The sequence below is a fragment of the Neltuma alba genome, unplaced genomic scaffold (genome assembly GCF_004799145.2).
Source record: "Neltuma alba isolate B1F8T4 unplaced genomic scaffold, ASM479914v2 tig00012630_pilon, whole genome shotgun sequence".
Taxonomy (NCBI): Eukaryota; Viridiplantae; Streptophyta; class Magnoliopsida; order Fabales; family Fabaceae; genus Neltuma; species Neltuma alba.
In genome coordinates, this window is record NW_021637070.1 from 1 (window position 1) to 20,738 (window position 20,738).

Consider the following 20,738-nt stretch of genomic DNA (forward strand, 5'->3'; position numbering starts at 1 on the left):
ATGTCAAAATGTTGGTAGCAGGCAACGCATCTGATCCATCAAGATTAGCACATTGCACATCAGATTCCTCATCAATGGATAGAACTGGAACCATAACGGCTGCTTCTACAATTGAGAGAATCCTACCATCATTTGAATGATCCTCAACATTTTCATCAGAGCAATCCCCATGATTTCTAAATGATGCTAATGAACTACTATCAGGCTGAACACCAACAGCCTGGCCCAATAATTCTGAATTACAAGCACCAGCAGCACCATCATGATACCCGACATTATTTTCCTCGACAGTTGAACCCGTAGGAGAAGCATCAATTACATCAGTCACTAAATATTCTGCAACTTTCACCTCTGAAATTACAGGCATCTCCTCTGTAGTGTCATATTCTGTCTCTTGTGTTGCAAGACCTACTCCACGATGAGAATGGCTTGAGGTCCCAGAAAAAGATGACCCACTTCTTTCATGCTTGATCCTTATATCATGCCCACCATCTACATCCAACTTCCTGCTACTTAACTGTCGCTGCATGCCGGAGTCCATTTTTTTGGCTGGGCTGAAATCAACTGATGATGAGGCAGAATAACTTCCATGCCCAGTAGAACTTCTGAAGCTGTTTACACTCCCTCTTGCAAGAGATATATCATCATAAGATATGGTCGTGGCAGTAAAAGTCCTGCCTTGAACTACCGGTCCTTTGCTGCTGCTTGACCTCTTCAGCAATACAGATATGCCAGCTCCTCCCAAGAGGTCCATTTTTGAATTTCGGCGATCATTGTGGTGATACAACTGCTGGTCCCCAACATTACTATAAGGATTTCTGCCATCAGCTCCTGATTGGTCCATGTCTAACTGGTTGGCGGGCATCTCGCCACTTCCCTCTGCTGCTGAGCTTGGAGGAGGAATTTGTTGTGACTGATCCTGGATTACCTCACTGTATGACGTTTGGCTTCGTTCAGCACCTCTCTCACCATCCACATTGGTATCTTGAGGCAATTCACATGAAACCATTAATTGGTCAGTTTCAGCTCCTGGTTTTTCTTCAGTGGACCCATTAGTAGAAAACATTGAAGAGTCTTCGGCGACAGCCAAAACTGTCTCCTGGGGGATGACTCTCAGCATTGTATACTTCCCACTGCATTCTGGACAAAGTCTAACATCCTTCTCTGTTTGATCAGAGGCCTCATATCGACAACCACATTGAGAACAGATTGCTGTATTTTCAAAACCATCAGTTTCCATAATATCAGTTTTGGCATTGGTAGTTTCTGAACTTTCAATGGTGGCAGCAGCAATACCATGGTATAAGGACTCTTCAGCTATAGTGGGACCGCAATCAATCTTAGAGCCTTTACTTTCATTAAGATGTGCATCAACTGATTCATTGGCGATCTCATGCCCAGTATCAGCATTCATCACATCATCCTTATCAAAGGCAAAGACTTCTTCATGTATATCAGGATATGGTATTTTCTCAGCTTCACTAGCCACATCATCCTGGTTGTGATCACTCCCTTCAGTATCAAGTGCAATACTTGTACCTTGATCAGAGCTGGCGTTGCTGCTTGTTGTGATTGAGGAATTCCTGGATACCAGAGAATTATTGCGAGCAGAATTTGCTTTTCCAACATAAAAGGTAGTACTTGGCACACTTGACAAAAGTGGCCTGAACATGTTCTGAGGACTTTTTCGATCCTGCACAACATTGAATGGCGTCTGCGATGAGTTAGAACTTTGATTACTATAAAAAATTAACATACATTTAATAAAATAAATCATGATAAAGGGAGACCGGGAGATATTGCAAATGTCTAGATCTGAATCCAATAGATTAACACCAAATATTTTCTAATTAATCTCTTACCAAACATTTTATAAGCACCTCTGGCACTATAAGTATCAAATATGCCAACCAAGAGAACACGCTAATAACTCATGCTTGATCAGGCATCTCACTTTATTAATTTGAAATAAATTCACTTTAGGCATCTCACTTCAGTGCAACAATAAATCCAACCTTCATCGTTAATTAATTTGAAATCAATTACTAAGAATAGTTGACTTATCATATACAATGTACAAGCAGGCATCCAATATCATCATTGAAATGGAAAATCTTAGATAAATTCGGGATTGTGTCTGAAATTATTTTATAAATAAAACAAACTTTTGCGAAGTTCCTTTATTGGCGTGCAGAGAGAATCACAAATTGAATGAGTACACTTTATCATTAATTGCTTCAGTAGAAATAGACAGCATTTTTGTGGCAAAGGATTCATGAAGAGAAACTGCAGTGTGCGTGTGTGCTCACATGTGTGAATGCATGTATAAGTGGGTAAGAGACCTAGGAACAAGGATGACTGTCCAAACTAATTGATCTTGTAATGGTATGACAAATTAAGAATTGAACACTTTCAAAATCGATTGTCAACAAATTTGGCAGTATTCCATAAAGAGCTGAAAGTATATTATTTTAATTAAATCAAATATTAGAATACCATTTGGCGAAGGGCAGGGTCAAATGATCTTTTTGGAGCAGAATTTGGAGACACCGTTTTGGCAGTCTTCTTGGAAATGGCAGGAGTTCTGTTATTTATAACTGAGCTACTCCTTCTTGAACTTAGCCGGTCTAAACTACCCACTTGGATGGACTGTATAGAGTCAGTATCATCATCACCAGATGATGCAATAGAACCTTTGCTGCGTGAGCTAAATCGGTCTCTGTCATGACTATGAAATGAGCTACTGCTTCTAGAAGCAGTTGGAGACATTGACTGCCTACTGTATCTAGTGGTAGGATCCTTTCCATTCCTGGATGCAGGTGATGAACCCCTCACATATGATGCTGGTCTGTCAGCCAGAGAAGTTCGAAGATTTGGGGGAGCTTCAGAGGAGAAACCAGGGATATTAGTTTGCCATGCCCTTATCTTTGGTGAAGCAGAGTTTCCACGACTTGTCTTGACTGGGGAAGTTCCCCTGATCCCTGATACAGGCCCATTGGAGCCAGTGCTCATTCTCCTAGGAGTAGGAGTAGAGGACCTCGGTGCAGGTGTTGAAGGCTTATTTGGAGGAGTAGATGGTCTTCTTGACGGAGTAGCATGCCGCAAGTTTTGAGTTGGGCTGGAATTGGACACTGATGATGGCCCAGTCCGTGACTGGGATGTGCTATTTCCAGTACGAGGAGATGGACTAAGGCGATTTGGACTTGCACTCCCCCTGCTACTTCTGCGACTTCTTTCCATCTGAACGGGGTAAACATCCGATATGAGATAAGATTTTTCCTGACTGAATACTTAATTAGTGACACATAAGATTGTCTTATTATTGCTATGCAATAACTAGGACTCAATGTTTTATAAAGATTGGGGTATTTTATCAAGATATATTTCAGATTTACCTTGAATAAGGATTAATCAGGATTTAATAGGAATTACCTTATTTTATCACTATCATCTTTTAAGGATTATTTTAGCTTTAGATTTTATTATTTTAAGTAATCATACCTAGAGCTTTACGAATAACTCTAAGGTTTCTTAGTTGTCAGGCCTCTTTTGATGAATTGAATAAAGATGAAAATTGTGCTCACTCTCTCCTTCAAGTTCTTCTTTATCCCTCAATTTCTCTCAATTTCTACCTCCTTTCTCTTCTCTCTCCCCCCCCCCCTCCCTATTTTACATCACCTTCTATGCTTCAAGAGCATTTACTTGAAATGAAAAGAGTATACAATTATGCATAATGTAATAAGATTCAAAAGCTCACCGTAGAAGATCTCGATATGGAAGTGGGTTTACTCTGAGGCCTTCCCCGGCTCGGAACATTGATTGGTGGTGGCTCATCCTCATCTAATGAAGGAAAAAGTGGTGTGTCTGGGGGCGTCAGTAACCTTGAAAAACAATAAACAAAGTATTAGAAAACTAAGCATTGCACACCAGAAATCACTTTATGCACATCAAAGTCTCAAGCCTCGCTTTAATAGTTGAACTATGGACCTACAAAAAATACAGGTGTTGAAGTGGAATAATGACGAACCCAAATGCTTGGCTTTGAATCATGTAAAGGACTGTATCATCGAACATCATTTAACAACCCCCCCCCCCCAAAAAAAAGAATCAAAAAAGGGAGAAAAGCACAACACACCAGTCATAGTCATTCTTGTCACCGTCTGCATTAAGCAGTCCGCTGCTTTCTCCTCGACCAGGAACGGAGATTCCAAGCTTAATATCAGAAAAATGTCTCAACTTCACAGCTGTAAATTAGAGGTTAAGGCAAAAAGGAGAAATGCATGATTATTACTCAAGAAAAATGTACCAAAACCACATATAAGTTTTGTTTTAGGGTGCCCTTAAGAAGATTACAGAATGGGTCTTCAACGGTATCTGATGACTGAAGCAAAAAATTCTCTGATTCTCTGGACTGCATTTCATTGAACAAAGCAAGATCATCATCTTTCTCCCTGTAGAGTAATCCACCTTCAAGACTGCGCCCACGCTTGTGGCTGACTGTTTTTGGCTCTCTTCCAGGAGAGAATCTCAATGCTGGGGAAGGAGGCATTTCCGCTACCCAAGATTGTACTAGAGAAATGTCACCTGGAGCTCTCCATAAAGCCCAAAATCGATGACCTACAGAAGTCTATAGTGCAACCCAGAATTGACATATAGCTCGAGCTGATTAGAAATTCAAGCCCCAACAATCAGTTTTGGCAGCAACCGCACTCAAACTTGTACGCCAGTTGCTGTCCTCTCGACCTTCAGTTTAACTCAATCCAAACACGCATTGACCTGACACTCAGTGTGATCGAGTCAACTGGAGCGCATATATCGCAAGAATGCAAGTAAACATGCAAAACGGCAGGAGCAACTGTACCATTCATAAAACAAAGTCTTAAAAGCCAAATGTAACAAATATCCGAAACCAAATTGATAAATTCATTCTGCAAATGTCTAAGAGTCGGAAACCCTAGAACATTTGCCATTTGCAGATCACAATTTGCACTATTCTCACTGAAAAGAGGGTCTAAGTCAAACAAAAATTCAACTTCACTGCCCATTAAGTAAGCATTGAAGTTCGAAGTACAAAGTGAAACCCACCACTGCAAAGCAGCAGACAGGACATGACTTACCAATTTCCCAATTCAAATTGCTTCAAACACGGAATGGAAGCTCGAAGAGTGCGCTTAGGATCCCAAGTTCGAAGATAAAACAGAGCTCAAATGCCAATTACAATGCGACGAATTCTGTTTCAGACAGTCGGATCTATAGCATTCATGACCTGAAAGTGGCGACCAAAGTACAGATCGAAGCTTTACAGGAATCGGACGGTTGCAACAAACCCAAAATTTTCTCGCATTCTCTCTTCTATAATTCTTTTTGCTAAAAAACAATTCAGAAGTGAAAATTAAGAATATCCAAAACCTCTTGTTGCTGTCGTCTGATATGCTCCTTTCCGCAACAAGAAGCATTCTTTTAAATAATAATAATTTTTTAATTTCTGCTTATCCCGTATTATTCATTTATTTTTATATTAGGTTATCTAAAACATAAAGCTTATAGATTAATTTTAGGGAAAATTGCAAAAAAAGACCTTGGAATTGCAAAAACACAGATAGGACCCTTGACAACTTCACTTTGGGTTTTGACAACTTCAGGGCATATTATTCTTGTCAAAACCCAAAGTGAAGTTGTCAAGGGTCCCTATCTGCGTTTTTACAATTCCAAGGTCTTTTTTTGCAATTTCCCCTTAATTTTAATGTAAGAAATAATAAAGCATATCAATTTTTTTTCTTCTGGCAAACTTTCATTTTTCATTGTGGAATACGTTATTTCATATATTTGGAAAGGTTAGCTTCTTTTTTACCTGTTTGATTAGATACAACATTTTCAGGCGGAAAAAATACATTACTAAAAAATTCTCTTCTTATTGAAAAGTTTTTAATTAGTTTATTATTTGTTAAATTTATATCCAGCATGTCATTTATTTTTTTTGTTTATCACTAACTAACATGTCCCTTCTAATCATATACTTGTCCTTTTTTTTAATGGATCTATAATCATTTATTTGCTGAAACATTCAAAATTCAAAAGTAAAACCATAATACTATATGGTTTCACTTTACAATTATAATTGGTAATTTTTTTGGACATCACTTTATAATTGGTATGGTTCAAAACATGTGTGGGATCATTTAATGCCCAATTGTGTTCCAACTTTTAAAGCAAAGGTTGGTCGTTGTACAAGCAATGGCTTGGAAATTGATAGCCACCAATTATTACTTTTACGTACAAAAATACCATACTAAATTTCTGTCCATACAAATATATGAATATATATATATAATTCAATATAGATCCTCCTTATTATTATGTTTGATTTAATTCTTCAAGATTAGTTGAGTGTCAAGGATAAGTAATTAAAGTCACCATTAAATGCTAATTAAATATCTATTTATTGCCAATATTTTCACAATGCATTAGTATAAAGTATAAATCTTTTCATGAATTTCTCAAATGTTGTACATAAGTGATTTTATTTAAAATTGCAGCACAAACATGATTTTTTTAATGCATTATAGCAGGGGTCCCAAACTTCATCCTGGTGACTTGATCACACCAAAATAATATTCTAAGTTACTAAATTTTTCCCTTATTATAATACATGCATTCAATTTTTATTAAATTTCAAAATTCAAAATAATGAATGATGAATTGTCTCTTTTGTGCTGCTTTTGGTTTTTTAGGCTTTTATTCAAAATTATTTATTTCTAATTATATGAATTGACAAAATAAATGAAATAAAACTCAAAAGTTTTCAGACTATGTAATGCTGATTACTATCAAAATTCATGACGTTACACAAAAAAGGGACACAATTTTGTGAACTGTATAATTTTCATTGGAATAATAAAAATATTTTAGGATAAAAATATCTCTGTTACTGGGAATAATATAACGAAATGCACAAAGTGAGGAAGATTAGCCAGACTGTCTAAAACAAAGTGCATTGAACAATCACATTCAAAGGCATCGTTTTGGTGAGCTTAACATGTTAAACAAGTAATGCGTCCTAATTAGTCATATTTGGAGCCTCAAAAAGTCTTTTTCTAGAAACAACAAAAAAACGAGTTGTAATAGTGAACAAGTTTTATATTATATAATATATATATATATATATATATAGGTGCCAAATATTGTTTTAAAAAAAATATAAATGCCAAACAATAAAGCCGAGAAAATGAGAAAGAAACTTGAGAATAAAGGAAAGAAAAAGAAAGGGGTTATGTGGGACATAGAAAGATAAGGTCAACATAACAACTACGCTATGATTAGCTAATTGCTAGCTGTGTGTGTTTGGGTTGCACTATTAGTTAATCCATAGATTAATTATTATTATTGTTATTATTATTATTATTATGTCACTTTAATTGGAGGGTGAGACAAAAGGATACTTCAAAAGCCCTCACGCTAATCATTTCATTTTGATCATTTATTTATATATCCCCACACAGCTCATTTATTTGGTTCTAACCTCATTTAATTAATGAACTTAGTTGCATCATTATTTTTAATTTATTTTTTCCTTGTAGTTTTTTTTTTATAATTAGTTCTTATGTGATGGCATGGCATTATGTTTATGTTGGATTCTATGGATTTTAAAATTAATTAAAGGTGGTTAAATAGAACTTTTTTAAAGCAATAGAACCAACGGTCATGCCCCTTTTTTTTTTTTTAAATTTCAAGTGGACAAATAAATAAAAGTTATAGTAGGTCTACAATAATTAACAATTGTACCTCCCAAAAAAAAAAAACATCTGAGTATATAATAGAATGATGCGGCTGATAGTTTGGATTCTTCAAATTATTAAATTAATAATTAAGTAAGAAAGATGCTTTGGGGCCGTATTCCCCCAAATGTTTAAGTGTTTTGAGTTTGAATAGGGAAATAGAAATGGGATGGATTTGCATATCTTCCGCTTTTAATTTAATATCTCTTCTGTCTTTTCACTTGGCAAACCAAATAATTGAGGGGGGAAAAAAGAAAAACCTCGTCTCTTAATCTCATCTCTCGCTCTCTGACCGCAAATCTCTCTCACATGATCAATTTAAATTTAATTAGCAATTAGTCTAATTTGATATTTAATTTAATCCTAACTATAAAATATCAATCCATTTTATATATCATATTTATTTATTTATTTTCAAAATAGTCCTTATAATAGTTATTAAATGTTATATCAAATAGTTATTCTAACTAATATATATGATTAGCAATGATATTTTGAGAAAGATAACAATTAATTTTTTATGAATAACTAACTTAACAAATTTTTTTAATTTACTCAAATTAGTTAACTAACTCTTATATTAATGATCATGATAATATATTTCTTTTCATCGTTCTTCAATAAATGGATAAAAGTTAGTTAAGCTCTTAACGATAAAAAAAAAAAAAATTCAAGTCTCAATGATATGATATGAGAGAATAATTTGTCACTTCCTCCAACTTATAAGACCCTTTTAACTATCTCACCAGAATTAAGGAAGGATGATTGTGTATTCATCATTCTTCATTTAAGTTTGTTAAGCTCTTAAGGGCAAAAAAAAAAAAAATCAAGTCTCAATGATATGATATGAGAGAATAATTTGTCACTTTCTCCAATTTATAAGACCCTTTTAACTATCTCACCAGAATTAAAGATGGATGATTGTGTGGTTAACTTTTAGCTCCTTTGGAATTAAGATTATAAATACATTTTACGTAAGTCAAGTTAAATCTTTTATTATATATTTATTTTTGGTTTTATAAATTACGATTGAAAAACTATTTGTAAGGCATTTCAAACTGGCTTTATCTGAAAATGAAATAAACTCCTAACAATATCCATATTTAAGTGAAATTTTTTTTTCAAAATTGTACATATTACTCCCTCCGGTTCTAAATACGAGACCTATTTTGGAGTGTAATTACTTGAGATATTAATTAAGTTTTTCTTCTATTATTACTTATATTTCAAGTCACTAACAATTCTAAATATAAGATCTATTTTGAAGTGTAAAAACACTATAAAATAGGTTTTATATTTAAGACCAGGGGGTATATTTTATTGTTAATGACTTTAAATATAAGAAAAACTTAATTAATATCTCAAGCACCTTATATTTTATTACAATCGATCTCTTTTACAAGGCGTCTTGTAGTAAAGATACGAAGGAGTGCATTCTTAATAATGTAAGCATGAAAAAGAATAGTTTGTAACAAGTGCATAAATAGAATATATATTTTAGAATTACGTATTTATGTATAAAGGAAAATATAAATATAGATATGATATCTATATAGCTCTTAGGGAAAATTAAAGGAAAGCATTTAGGAAAAATGATATTTATTGAAAAAGACCATAAAAATTGTAATTATTTATTTATAAGGACAAAAATCTAAAATATAAATTTACAATTACCAAATGCCCATTGCATGACCTCTGCCTGAGAAATTGAGTTCAAACAAACAAGAAAAGGCCTAATCAAGGGCCTGCCGGAGTCCGCCGTGATGGCAGCCAGAAATCCAGAAGATTACCATCCACGAGGGTGAATCACGGCAGGGCTGTGTTTGAGGGCAATTTAGTATTTTAAGATTTATATCTTAATGTTAGGTCTTTTTAAATCGTGTAAATATAATTTTTAATCCATCAAGTTTGTTCTCGTTTTGATTTTAGTCTCAGAAATTTCAAACCATATGTTTTGGTTCCTCAAATAGTAAAATTGTCCAAGTTTTTATTAGGTTATAAAAAGTAATGTTTTGAATAAAAAAAATTTGAGAGACCAAAACTTATAATTTGAAACTTGAAAAACTAAAACCAAAATGAGATAAAAGTTTGTATTAATCTTTTTAAATAATTGATAAATACTACCTCCGGTCCTAATTATAAGACCCAGTTGAATTATTTGAGAAGATTAAGGAAGTAAGTTAAGTTAGTTATTTGTAATAAATAAGTGTTGTCATTCCTAAAATATTCTTGCTAATTAAGTATATTGGCTAGAACTATCATTATTATAAAGACTATCTTGGAAAAAACTGTATAAACATGAGAGACAAAATGGATTGGAGTCTTAGAATTAGGACCAAACAAAAAGTCAAACGGAGTCTTATATTAAGGACCGGAAGTAGTATAATTTTCTACACATCCTTCGTTATAATTTTCCCTGGTTCTTCTATATGCGTGTGCGCGTTTCTCGTGCTTGCATGCATGGAAGCGAGATTTTTAGTTGGGGCAAAACAACATGAACAGGGTTTAATTTAAACGAGAGGGGGGGGTGTCACTCTATCGTTATATCCATTTTCCTGATATTTATTATTTAACATTTTACTCATATTTGTTTGGGAGCCTCCATATATTTAAACGAATTTGAGATGGCATCATTCATTGTTTATTAAAAGTATAATCTGTTGTAAATTTAATATTTTATATTATAGTGATAGTGATGATATGAATCAATATTTTTTTTACGTAATTCTATGTAAATATACACGAGTTAAATGATATATATACGTTATACACAAACCAAATTACCAAAAAAAAAAACGCAAAAGACAAGTATTGAGATTATTACTAAAAATAAATTAAAATGTATTTTTACTTTTAGAAAGGTTTTCTTTATTTTTAAATGAGACCAAAATACATGATTTTTTATCTAATTTAAATTTACAATAATAAAAATAATTTTTGAGACTCTGATATATGATATTTGGAAAATCCGTAGTATACTACTACCTCTGGTCCTTAATATAAGATTTTGTTTGACTTTTATTTTGATCCTAAATATAATATCCCAATCCACTTTGTCTCTCGTATTTATACATTTTTTTTTCAAAGTAGTCCTTCTAACAATGGTAGTTCTAGCCAATACACTTGATTAACAATGATATTTTAGGAAAGATAACACCTATTTAGGACAAATAATTAACTCAACTTATTTCCTTAATCTCCTCAAATTAGTCAACTAGCTCTTATAATTAGGATTGAAGGTGGTATAAAAATTTAGTAGATATAGCTTACTTTTCTGATGTAATTTAACGCCTGTTTTGATTGAAGATGTAATTTAATTAGCACTTTAATCCTTTTATCCTGTTGTCTAATTTGTCTTTTTCTTTTTTTCCTGGAAAATTTAAGACAGTACCAAAGAGACGTCAGTTGAATTGGTCCATGTCTTAGAAAGAGCAAAATGTTCAAATTCTCCTAGCATTAATTAAACAATTTGAAATGTAAAGTTTAAGATTTAATTCATCTAACCTTTTATTTAAAAAAGAGAAAAATATTTCTAAATTGTTTTTGAATTTTTTATATTTAAATATAATTTAATAATTTTTATTATAGTTAGCTTAAACTTTTAAATGTATTTAAATTTAAATGACTTATTTAACATTTTATATGGAAGGAGGGGACAAACCATAAACGACGTCGTCGAATATCCCCAGTTCCCCCCCGGCTTCAAGCAGCACCAGGGAAGCTGGGTTTAGCGGGTGCGCACTTGATTATGTGGGCGGTTCAACGAGCTCGTGCATTCCTCTCTTCTTCGACGGCGTCGTCATTTTCTTCGTCGTTATCGGAGGCTCGACCATCATGGAGGCCAGGGTTTTCGTTTTCAGACTTCAAATATGCTTCCTCTTCGTCCGTCGGTGATGGCCCTAATAAGGGCCTTTTGGATCTGCAGGAGATCGAGAAGGTTCTGGGCGATGTCAGAGCCGACGACGTCAAGGTCATGCCGGTTCCCAAGCACTGTGATTGGGCAGATTATATGGTGATTGCCACTGGCAGGTCGACCTGGCACGTCAAGAACATTGCTCAAGCTCTAATTTACCAGGCAGGTCCATTGGTTCAGTTTTTTGCAATGCCATGCTTGTCGCTTGTGTATTAAATTTATCGGAAATGGACAGAGGGACGGCTAGTTGGTTGAAACCACTGCGGTTGCACAAAGATAGAAGGAATCAGGTCCAACTTCAAAACTCTGGTTCAGAGTAATTAGACTGCATAAATAATTGAGCATACGAATTTATTTAGTTCCATTAAGGTTGCTGATTTACATGTCTCCTGAGGTGTAGTCTTTCTATGACCGTTATCCCTGCCATAGCCACACAAAAAAAAAAAAAAAAAAAAACGTCTGAGAATTTGAGTGAACTAGGTGAAGGACAAAAATTAACTGACAAGAAAATATTATGCTCGGTTGAATTGAGATATTGGCCATTGGGTATGGTTATTTTCTGTGTTCTGTATTTATCCGTTCAGAGAATAATGCTCACCATCCTTTCATGTTCTGTGCTTATGTGTAACCAGTCTAAGCAGAAGCAGAGAGGAGCTGAACGAATGGTGCTACCTAGTGTGGAAGGTCAAGAGGGAGGAAAGTGGATCGTAATTGACTCTGGTATCTGATGATGCTTTGTCTCTTTTTTTTTTCTTTTTAAACTTCTGTAATGGGTTTGCTGATTAATTTGGGACAACCACAAAGTTTAAAACTAAGGCAGCAAATTGTCAGGGATGACAGTAGGGATAATAACCTGTTATAGGCATCGTATCATTCAATAACATTGTGTAACTGAAGTTGAGGACGATTTTTTTTATTATGCTCTGTCCGTGATAAGGATTTTTTTTTTTTTTTTAATTGGAGCTAGAGAACCCCCTCCCCTCCTAAAAAAGGGTCACTTACTAGCTAAGTTGATTTTTCTTCCCCCAAACATTCCTATTTCCTCCATGTGAGTTCGCAAATATTCATTTTAATGATATCTGACAATTGGGATTATCAGTTGTTATACTGGTCCTTCAATTTTATCGCAGAAGCAATTTGAAATACGTTAGTGGGTCCTATATAACTTGCTAGATCTAAACATGCCTTGATTTTCCCTTATTGATTCAGGTAGAGTTATAGTTCATGCTCTTGATGAAAAGGCCAGAGCTTATTACAATTTGGAGTCTCTTTGGAACTCAGAGACATTGGACAAAGAACCTGTACGTGTTTCTTGGCTTTTTGTCCCCCCCCCCCGGGGGGCTATTATGTAACATTGTTCTGTTCTAAGTATACTGGATTCATTAATCCAGGGTAACTAAATTGAAGCTTTGCTAATTTATTCTCGGTAGTATCGAAATTTGATCTAAATAGGCTTCTTGATTTTTTAAATTACATCTAAAATTAACATAATTCTAATACTTCTGACAAAAAATGTTCAATTCAGTTTAGCATCATTAATTGGATAATCGCTCATGCTCAGTAACACCTTTTATGAACTTGTTCAAAGGTGCATATTGGTCTGGATTTTCATGGGATGTCAAAGTGAACTCCATTCCGGTGTCTGAGGTCTGTATTTCTGTTTTCAGGATTTGGGAAACGCTTTGGTTAAGATCCGCAGGAAAAACAATTCTAAGAAACGAGCACAAAGGAGTGCTTAATTAGTGTATCTCTGCAGGAGTCGTGAAGGAGCTTGTAATTGTTGTTTGTGAACAACGAAAGTGCAGGCGCATCAATTGTAAACAGTAGGAAGAGATCAGGTTTTGACGCATGGTCTCCTTGTTATCTGTTTTTGTCCTCGTGCTGAATCCCAGCTTCGTTGGTTTAGAATCCCAAATAGCTTGTATTAGAATGCTAATCAGTTCTATTGTTATAATAAGATCCAAAAAGTTAACCAAAAGTGAGGGCAATAAGCTTTTTTCTCTCACTCTTTTTTTTTTTTTTTTTTTTTAATATTTTGGGGTGATGGAGGGCAATAAACTTTTGATATGCATATTTATGCTCGTTGTGTCTTTCTCGTGTTTAATTTGGAGATATTTTATCTTCAATCAAGGTTAAACAGAGCACACTTGATTACGGTAAACAGTCTACTCTTGCTTAATAGATCTTTGATCTTTCAAATCAAGAATAAAACGGAACTTGGTATTATTGTATTACTGCTGTATATTTAGTGATAATTTGTTATTGGGTAAGGTGCTTAAATAGCCTAAGGTACTGTTTGTTACGAAGTATTAAAAATGTGGGATAGGGATTGAGACTAAAATTGAGAAAATAGTATTTTGTATAAGAGATTGTTTGTTATATGGGATTAGAGAAAGTCATGTATGTGGAATTGAGGAATACCATGAGGGGAAGTGGTATTCTCTAATCCTACTTTCATGGGTTTACCTAATCTTATGTAACAAGTAATTACTCATGCTAAAGATTTTTTTTAATAATTTTTTTTAATTGTAATCCTAGTCCCTATCCCTCATTTTTAATAATTCGTACCAAACGGGATCTAAAAGTATACATGAAAGAGCACCTATTACTTAGAAGTTTTTCTGGCTATTATATGTCTTGGAAGTTTTATTTTATAGTATTTTTGTTTTGAACCGTTATTCGCTGTTAAGTTTAATCGCTTAAAATACCAATCACACTGCATGATTTATCAGTCAAACTTAACAGTAGATAATAACTGGAATATTTTTACCACGAAAATAATTTTTCAAGGCATATAAGAGCCAAAAGAAAGTTTAGCTGCTAAGTGCTCATTCATAGATACTTTTGAGGCATTTAAGTTTTTTTTTTTTTTGTTATCTATGGCTCCATGGGCCTCCTGTCTCTCTTTTCTTTCCAAGTATTATGTGTTTAAATTTTAATCATCATGTGTACTTATTGAAAAGTCCAATTCCCTTGTGCGATTGTATTGTGGGGTATTGCTAGCTAACTTCAATTCATTTGACAGACAGGATTTCTTTCTTGAAAACATTGGCAGATTGGATTGTAACACAGACACACAGTGATACATATAGATACACAAAACACTGTTATACAAGACGTAATATTTTTTAATTTTATTTTTTCAAACAATAAAATGCATTTTATTGTGCTCTAAAATTAACGTCCCAGTGTTGCACCAATCAATATCAAAACCTTTTTGAAGCGAATATCAAAACCTTTTACTTCTTAGGCAAGATATGTGTGTGTGTGTGTGTGTGGTAAACTGTATTATTTGCAAATAATAAGCATTACGATTTGTTTTTTAGATTTTGTGTAATGTGTGAAAAATGCCATTAACTAGTCCATATAAAATACGAATGAAAAATATAATATGTCATGTTATCTCTACTAATTGAGACTTTAAAACATTTTTCATCTTTTAAGTAAAATGTTTTGTTAGTCTGGAACAAAATTTGTCATCATTAAGTAAAATGCTTTTGTCAGTCGTTTGGAGGAATTAGTTTACTTTAATGACCTCTTAGGGACGGGACGTGCCCAGCAGGCCAACAGAGGTGAAGAGGGTTGATGTGGCATGTAAAATAAGAGTCTCCTGGTATTTATGTTTAGAATTATTTATAAATATGTTTTGTATAAACTGAGACAAAATTTTTTCAACTTATTTGTTTTGCGTTTTATAAATTATAATTGAAAGATTGTTTATAAGTTATTTCAAATAAGCCTTTAAATCCAACATTATTAAAGGTGCTCTTGATTAACATTAGTAAGGGAGCAACGTCTTTGTTTGGCGTTTTGAAAATTTTGAAGAATACAATGCAGAACTTAGGTCTTTATTGAATAACAAAGGAATGTAATGCCAACAATGTCCCTTATATCTAACCTGCGGCTAATTAAAAGACACTTGTAAATGATGTAAAAAAGAGTTGTCTTTTTTTTTTTTTTTATAATGAAAATTAGCTACCCTACTTCACATGATTTACCAGTAATAGTAGAAAACTTACAAGTTTAATATGCCGCCATCCTTTTATTCAAAAATTATGAGATGATTATATAATTTTCTTTCTTGCCATATTCTTGGATGTCATTTTACCTTTTGTGTTGCTTATGTGATCCCAAACGTGTGAATAAATAAATAAATTTTATTTACCTTCTATGATCTTGAATGTAGGACTTAATTAGAAAATTTATCGCAAGAGCTCAATTCATCTTATCTTTCAAAGCAAAAAATTGGGAAAACTATTCTTGAGGTACTTATAATTTTCTTCAATTTTTAATTTCTTATCTATATGTTTTTTTTCTTCTTATGAAATATTTTAATTTTACTATTTAATATTATAAATCTCTATAACTTTGCTCTGGTATTATTAGACCATGTGCAAAAATTAATTGTGCTAATAAAATAAAATAAAACAATTTAATATGGAAAAAACTCATAAGTACCAAATTAAAAATTAAAAGAAATTATAAGTACCTCAAGAATGATTTTTCTATTCAGTAATAAGAGCATTTTCCAATAATATATAAAAAGTAGTTATTTAACTGCTGAAATGTACTTAGTCCGATTTTTAATATAAAAGTTAGTTAATTAATTTAAATAGATTAAAAAACTTGGTTAAGTTAGTTATTAATCTTACTAATCAGGTATATTAGTTAGATTTATTATTTGATGAAATTACTACAATAATTACTTTGGAAAAAATAGATACATACGAAATAAAGTGAATTGGGATATTACATTGAAAACCAGATTAAATTTGAACTCTTATATTAAGAGAGTGTTTGGTTAAAAACAAAATCATAATTTTAAAAATGATTTTATAGCATATGAAATACCCTTAAGATATATTAAGGAAATAAGTACATGAATTGCGTGAAAAAAAACTTTTAAAAAGTGTTTGTTGGCTGAAGCAAATACCCCACTAAGATATACTAAAGAACGTAATGGAGATAGTACCTTGATGAATAGTGGAATTACGATACGTGGAGTTAGAACAGAAATCTGACACAACATTTGCATGGTGCTTTAACTTACCCGCGCGATGATGACTGCAGTCTCATTGTTTGCATCGCCCATTACTCTTCGTTACTATCGAAGCTCCTTGTCGTAACAAAAGGATCGATCAGTTTCTCCGATTCATTTGGATTTCGTAGCCTCTCGTTCTTGTTACCATTTTCACTGCTCTGAGCTTTTGGGTAATACCATGGCTTCTTTTGCCGCTTCAAATGCTGTGGCTTTCAAAGCCGCCGGTGTCTCAGACAAGTTTGGTGGCATCACTAACACCAAAGCCGGTCAGCTGCGCCAATGCTCTCCAATCCATGTAGCCAAAATGGGTCACCTCCGTCCTCTTTTGGCTCTTCACTGCAGATCGAACTCTTCACCGAGTTCGTCTGGTATGGATCTCCCTCTTTTCTCGTTTCTTCCTTGTATTTTAGTCTTTTAATTGGTCTGTTGTCTGGTAGCCTCTCGTTCTTGTATCGTAACATTGGAAATTTATGTCGGAACAAGATTGTTTTATCTTTGCTTGATGTTACGTTTGAGTTTTTTCCTTCTTTGGCAAGCGCAGGTATAAGAGTCCATGCTGCTACTCTCGAGGAAGCTGGAACTCGTACAGCCCAGAATGTGGAGGCTCCTGTTGTCATTGTGACTGGAGCATCCAGAGGCATTGGCCGAGCAATTGCATTGACTTTGGGTAAAGCAGGTTGCAAGGTTAGCGGCACTTTTTCTCTTCAAAGGGGGAAAAAAAGCATTTTCCTCATTTTTTTTTAAGCGGTAACTGTCACAGATTTGTAATAGTCGAGAAAAAACATTTCTTCAGTTTGGAGACAAATAATTGTTTTTTACGTACTCTAAAGTGGCATGGTAAATTTGGAATGGATACTTTTTGCTGTCAAATTAACTTTGGTAAACCAGTGGATCTTGATCGTCTCTTGGTAATTAAGAGGTTTAGGGAGGAAGAAAGAACTTAAATTTTATTGATAGTTTGCTAATTTTGCTGGATTGTCATATTTTTAGCTAGCTAAAGAAAAATGAGAGACTTTCACTTCCAAGTTTGTTAATGTTATGATATAAGCTTTAATTCTGCCCATAAAGTTCTTGGCTTTTCTATTACAGGTTCTGGTTAATTATGCAAGGTCATCCAAGGAAGCAGAGGAGGTTTCCAAGGAGGTAGAGAACTGCTCTTATGAATTTCTGATAATATTTGTATTGGGACCTTTCTGCACCATAATCATGCTGGATTTAGCCAAGCATAATTGGTCAGCAAACTATTGCCACTTGTTAGATGTTGTCATTATTTATAAAGCCAGAACCGTTTGATGTTCTTCTTTTGCTCTTCCCCAGAAGAAAGGATTGTGTAATTTTTTCCGTGCGAAGGAGGCGAGTGTATGATTTGTTCAACTTAATGTTTATATATGATACTGATCATTACCTTTTTCTGCCCCCATTATCGTTTCGTGAATCTTTGTTTTCGGTTGCAGTTTTAGGATCCTTTACTGTTAAGCTATCTAATCTGTGCTTTAAACAGTTCGTGTAGGTCACGTTGATGAAGAAAAATAATTATTTTTGAAAAGAAGTTCCTGAAAACTATTTTACATATATAAATTGGTAGTCTAATATCATTTTCATTCTTGTTCTTTCCATCCTGCAAAGTTATACGAACTCATGCTCGATATCATTTTTGGCATATTGTACTCATGATATCAGCTCATATCATCTGTGTTGTTTGAGCCAGTGCTCCAGAAACTACTGATTGACTATATTCTATAAGAATATTTGATAATTCCTTGCAGATTGAGGCTCTCGGTGGACAGGCTCTCGCCTTTGGGGGAGATGTTTCTAAGGAAGGTGACGTGGAGTCTATGATTAAAACTGTGAGCAAATATTTATGAACAAGTTTAGATTTATCTACCAAGGAAGCTTTATGACTTTCAAATTTGCAGGCAGTTGATGCTTGGGGAACTGTTGATGTGTTAGTAAATAATGCAGGTAACTTGGATTAAACATCCAGTGCTAGTAGCTTTCAGTTGTGAATGTTATACTGAAATAAGGTAACCTAATTTCAGGAATCACTAGAGATGGTTTGTTAATGAGAATGAAGACATCTCAATGGCAGGAGGTCATTGATCTGAATCTCACCGCTGTTTTTCTTTGCACACAAGTAAGTATTTTCCCACCTTGATTTTCATGTTAATTAACGTGATCTTCTGTTGAGTTAAACTGGTTTTTGTTTTGCAGGCAGCAGCCAAAATTATGATGAAGAAGAAAAAGGTGACATCACACGTCATTATTATTATTATTATGTTCACTTTTTTGTGTGGGTATGGGTGTTATTGGACAGAACCTTTTGGCCTTCATTCTGATTGCTCTCTCTGTCGATTCAGTCCATTGCTTTCTAATTCCATGACTTGCAATATAGCATCAAGTAGTCACTAAAGCTTTCAACCTGTGTATCTCAGTCTGCTGCCGTTACTGCAGGGAAGGATAATTAATATTGCATCAGTTGTTGGTCTCATTGGGAATGTTGGTCAAACTAATTATAGTGCTGCAAAAGCAGGGGTCATTGGTCTGACAAAAACTGTTGCAAGGGAATATGCTGGCAGAAACATCAATGTAATTCTCTAAATATGTCACCTTTTATGCCTAACATCAAGTTTCAGGTTCCCAGCTGATGATTTATAACCCGGCATTTCCTTCCAGGTTAATGCAGTTGCCCCTGGATTCATTGCATCTGACTTGACTGCCAAGCTAGGACCTGACATTGAGAAGAAGTTTCTGGAGGCAATTCCCTTGGGTGAGTCATAAGTGACCAAAAAAACACTTCAGCCTCTGGAGAATAAGAATCTCTAAATGGAATTTTTAATTGATAAGTAATTTAAGAAAATCTTGATAACTTGCTCATTCCACTTGGATCCAGGAAGATATGGCCAACCAGAAGAAGTCGCTGGACTGGTGGAATTCTTGGCTCTTGATCCTGCTGCCAGTTACATCACTGGACAGGTAAATTTGTATACTGCCTTTATGGTTTTATAAACAGAATTTGCCCACGTAAACTATCCAATTTATGGTGTGCTAGGATATCTCATGAGCTTAGTATAGTTTATAACTTGCCCTGTCAATTTAGATTCTATGATTTACCTGCATCCCTCCTTTTATTCATTTTTTGAGAACGTATTTGGACCAAACTTGCTTTTTGTCAGGTATTAACCATAGATGGAGGGATGGTGATGTGAATCAGCGATTTCGTGCTACTGGCCACAGAATCTTGACTTCTGCAGTATGGCACTTGCGCAGTATTTCATTCTAGGACAGTTTTTTCATCATATTATCGAACCGATTGAGTTCAGTTATGTGATTAATTTTGAATAATATGTTTTTATTAAAAATGAATTATATAAGAAGGGATTCCGAATATAACAATACATGTGTGACATAAGTGATACTTTGTAGGGGTATAAGATAGAAAGAGAAGTTTCGATGTGAAGTCGAGATACTTCAATTAGGCTACTTTAAGAAATAAGCATTGTCTTTCAAGAATTTTATTAGAGTCTTATTATTATATTCCACACAACAAAAAATAAATTACAGATACACTTATTTTGATCAAAATGACTATATTTATAATATAATATAATCATTATTGCATAGGCATTTGCCTGATATAATATAGTTAAGTTTATAAATTTAATTAATTATAAGAGTCATTTGCTAATACTCCTCCGGTCCTTAATATAGGACCCAATTATTAAGTTGGTTTTAGTCCTAAATATAAGACCCATTTCTCATATTTATCAATTTTCTCTAAATTACCCCTATGGATACTCTCTCAACCATAATCAAGTAGAAGAGGGAGAGGGGTATTAAGAAAGATGATTATGGTGTTTTAGGAAAAATGTGTCATTTTTCTTAAAATTAACTAACTTAACTAATTTCCTTAATCTAATCAAATTAGTTAAATGGGTCTTATATTAAGGACCGGAGGAGTAAATAAATTATTAAAACCATTAAAAATTAAATATATAGACAATAATTCAAG

The 20,738-nt window shown here is 33.9% G+C and overlaps 3 protein-coding genes across 3 annotated transcripts; 2 read left to right on the forward strand and 1 right to left on the reverse strand.

Moving 5' to 3' along the window:
* Nucleotides 1–7: 7 nt before the first annotated feature.
* On the reverse strand, nt 8–5,380 carry LOC114729394 (mucin-12; the record flags this gene model as incomplete). Its single annotated transcript, XM_028916393.1, has 6 exons — nt 5,118–5,380; nt 4,354–4,855; nt 4,136–4,244; nt 3,758–3,881; nt 2,497–3,240; nt 8–1,693 (listed from the first exon to the last, which is right to left on the reverse strand). Coding segments are annotated over exons 2-6 (2,859 nt in total), but the record flags the coding sequence as incomplete, so codon positions are not given.
* Nucleotides 5,381–11,494: 6,114 nt separating this feature from the next.
* Nucleotides 11,495–13,689, forward strand: LOC114729395 (protein Iojap-related, mitochondrial-like). Its single transcript, XM_028916394.1, has 4 exons — nt 11,495–11,850; nt 12,321–12,408; nt 12,898–12,989; nt 13,356–13,689. Exons 1-4 carry the CDS (start codon nt 11,524–11,526, stop codon nt 13,425–13,427), a joined length of 579 nt encoding a protein of 192 aa, XP_028772227.1. The 5' UTR covers nt 11,495–11,523; the 3' UTR covers nt 13,428–13,689.
* A 3,092-nt stretch (nt 13,690–16,781) lies between these two features.
* Nucleotides 16,782–20,159, forward strand: LOC114729397 (3-oxoacyl-[acyl-carrier-protein] reductase 4). The gene is made up of 11 exons (XM_028916396.1): nt 16,782–17,097; nt 17,271–17,413; nt 17,819–17,872; nt 18,496–18,576; nt 18,646–18,691; nt 18,769–18,863; nt 18,941–18,973; nt 19,181–19,315; nt 19,403–19,496; nt 19,620–19,702; nt 19,903–20,159. Exons 1-11 carry the CDS (start codon nt 16,908–16,910, stop codon nt 19,933–19,935), a joined length of 987 nt encoding a protein of 328 aa, XP_028772229.1. The 5' UTR covers nt 16,782–16,907; the 3' UTR covers nt 19,936–20,159.
* Nucleotides 20,160–20,738: the final 579 nt, after the last annotated feature.

What these genes read in the sequence shown, in the direction of transcription:
- LOC114729395 (XM_028916394.1), top strand. Translation starts at nt 11,524, where the DNA reads ATGTGGGCGGTTCAACGAGCTCGTGCATTCCTCTCTTCTTCGACGGCG. An exon ending in CTCAAGCTCTAATTTACCAG is followed by an intron (nt 11,851 to 12,320) that starts GCAGGTCCATTG and finishes ATGTGTAACCAG; the next exon opens with TCTAAGCAGAAGCAGAGAGG. An exon ending in GTGGATCGTAATTGACTCTG is followed by an intron (nt 12,409 to 12,897) that starts GTATCTGATGAT and finishes TTATTGATTCAG; the next exon opens with GTAGAGTTATAGTTCATGCT.
- LOC114729397 (XM_028916396.1), top strand. Translation starts at nt 16,908, where the DNA reads ATGGCTTCTTTTGCCGCTTCAAATGCTGTGGCTTTCAAAGCCGCCGGT. An exon ending in CTCTTCACCGAGTTCGTCTG is followed by an intron (nt 17,098 to 17,270) that starts GTATGGATCTCC and finishes TGGCAAGCGCAG; the next exon opens with GTATAAGAGTCCATGCTGCT. An exon ending in CTGTTTTTCTTTGCACACAA is followed by an intron (nt 18,864 to 18,940) that starts GTAAGTATTTTC and finishes TTTGTTTTGCAG; the next exon opens with GCAGCAGCCAAAATTATGAT.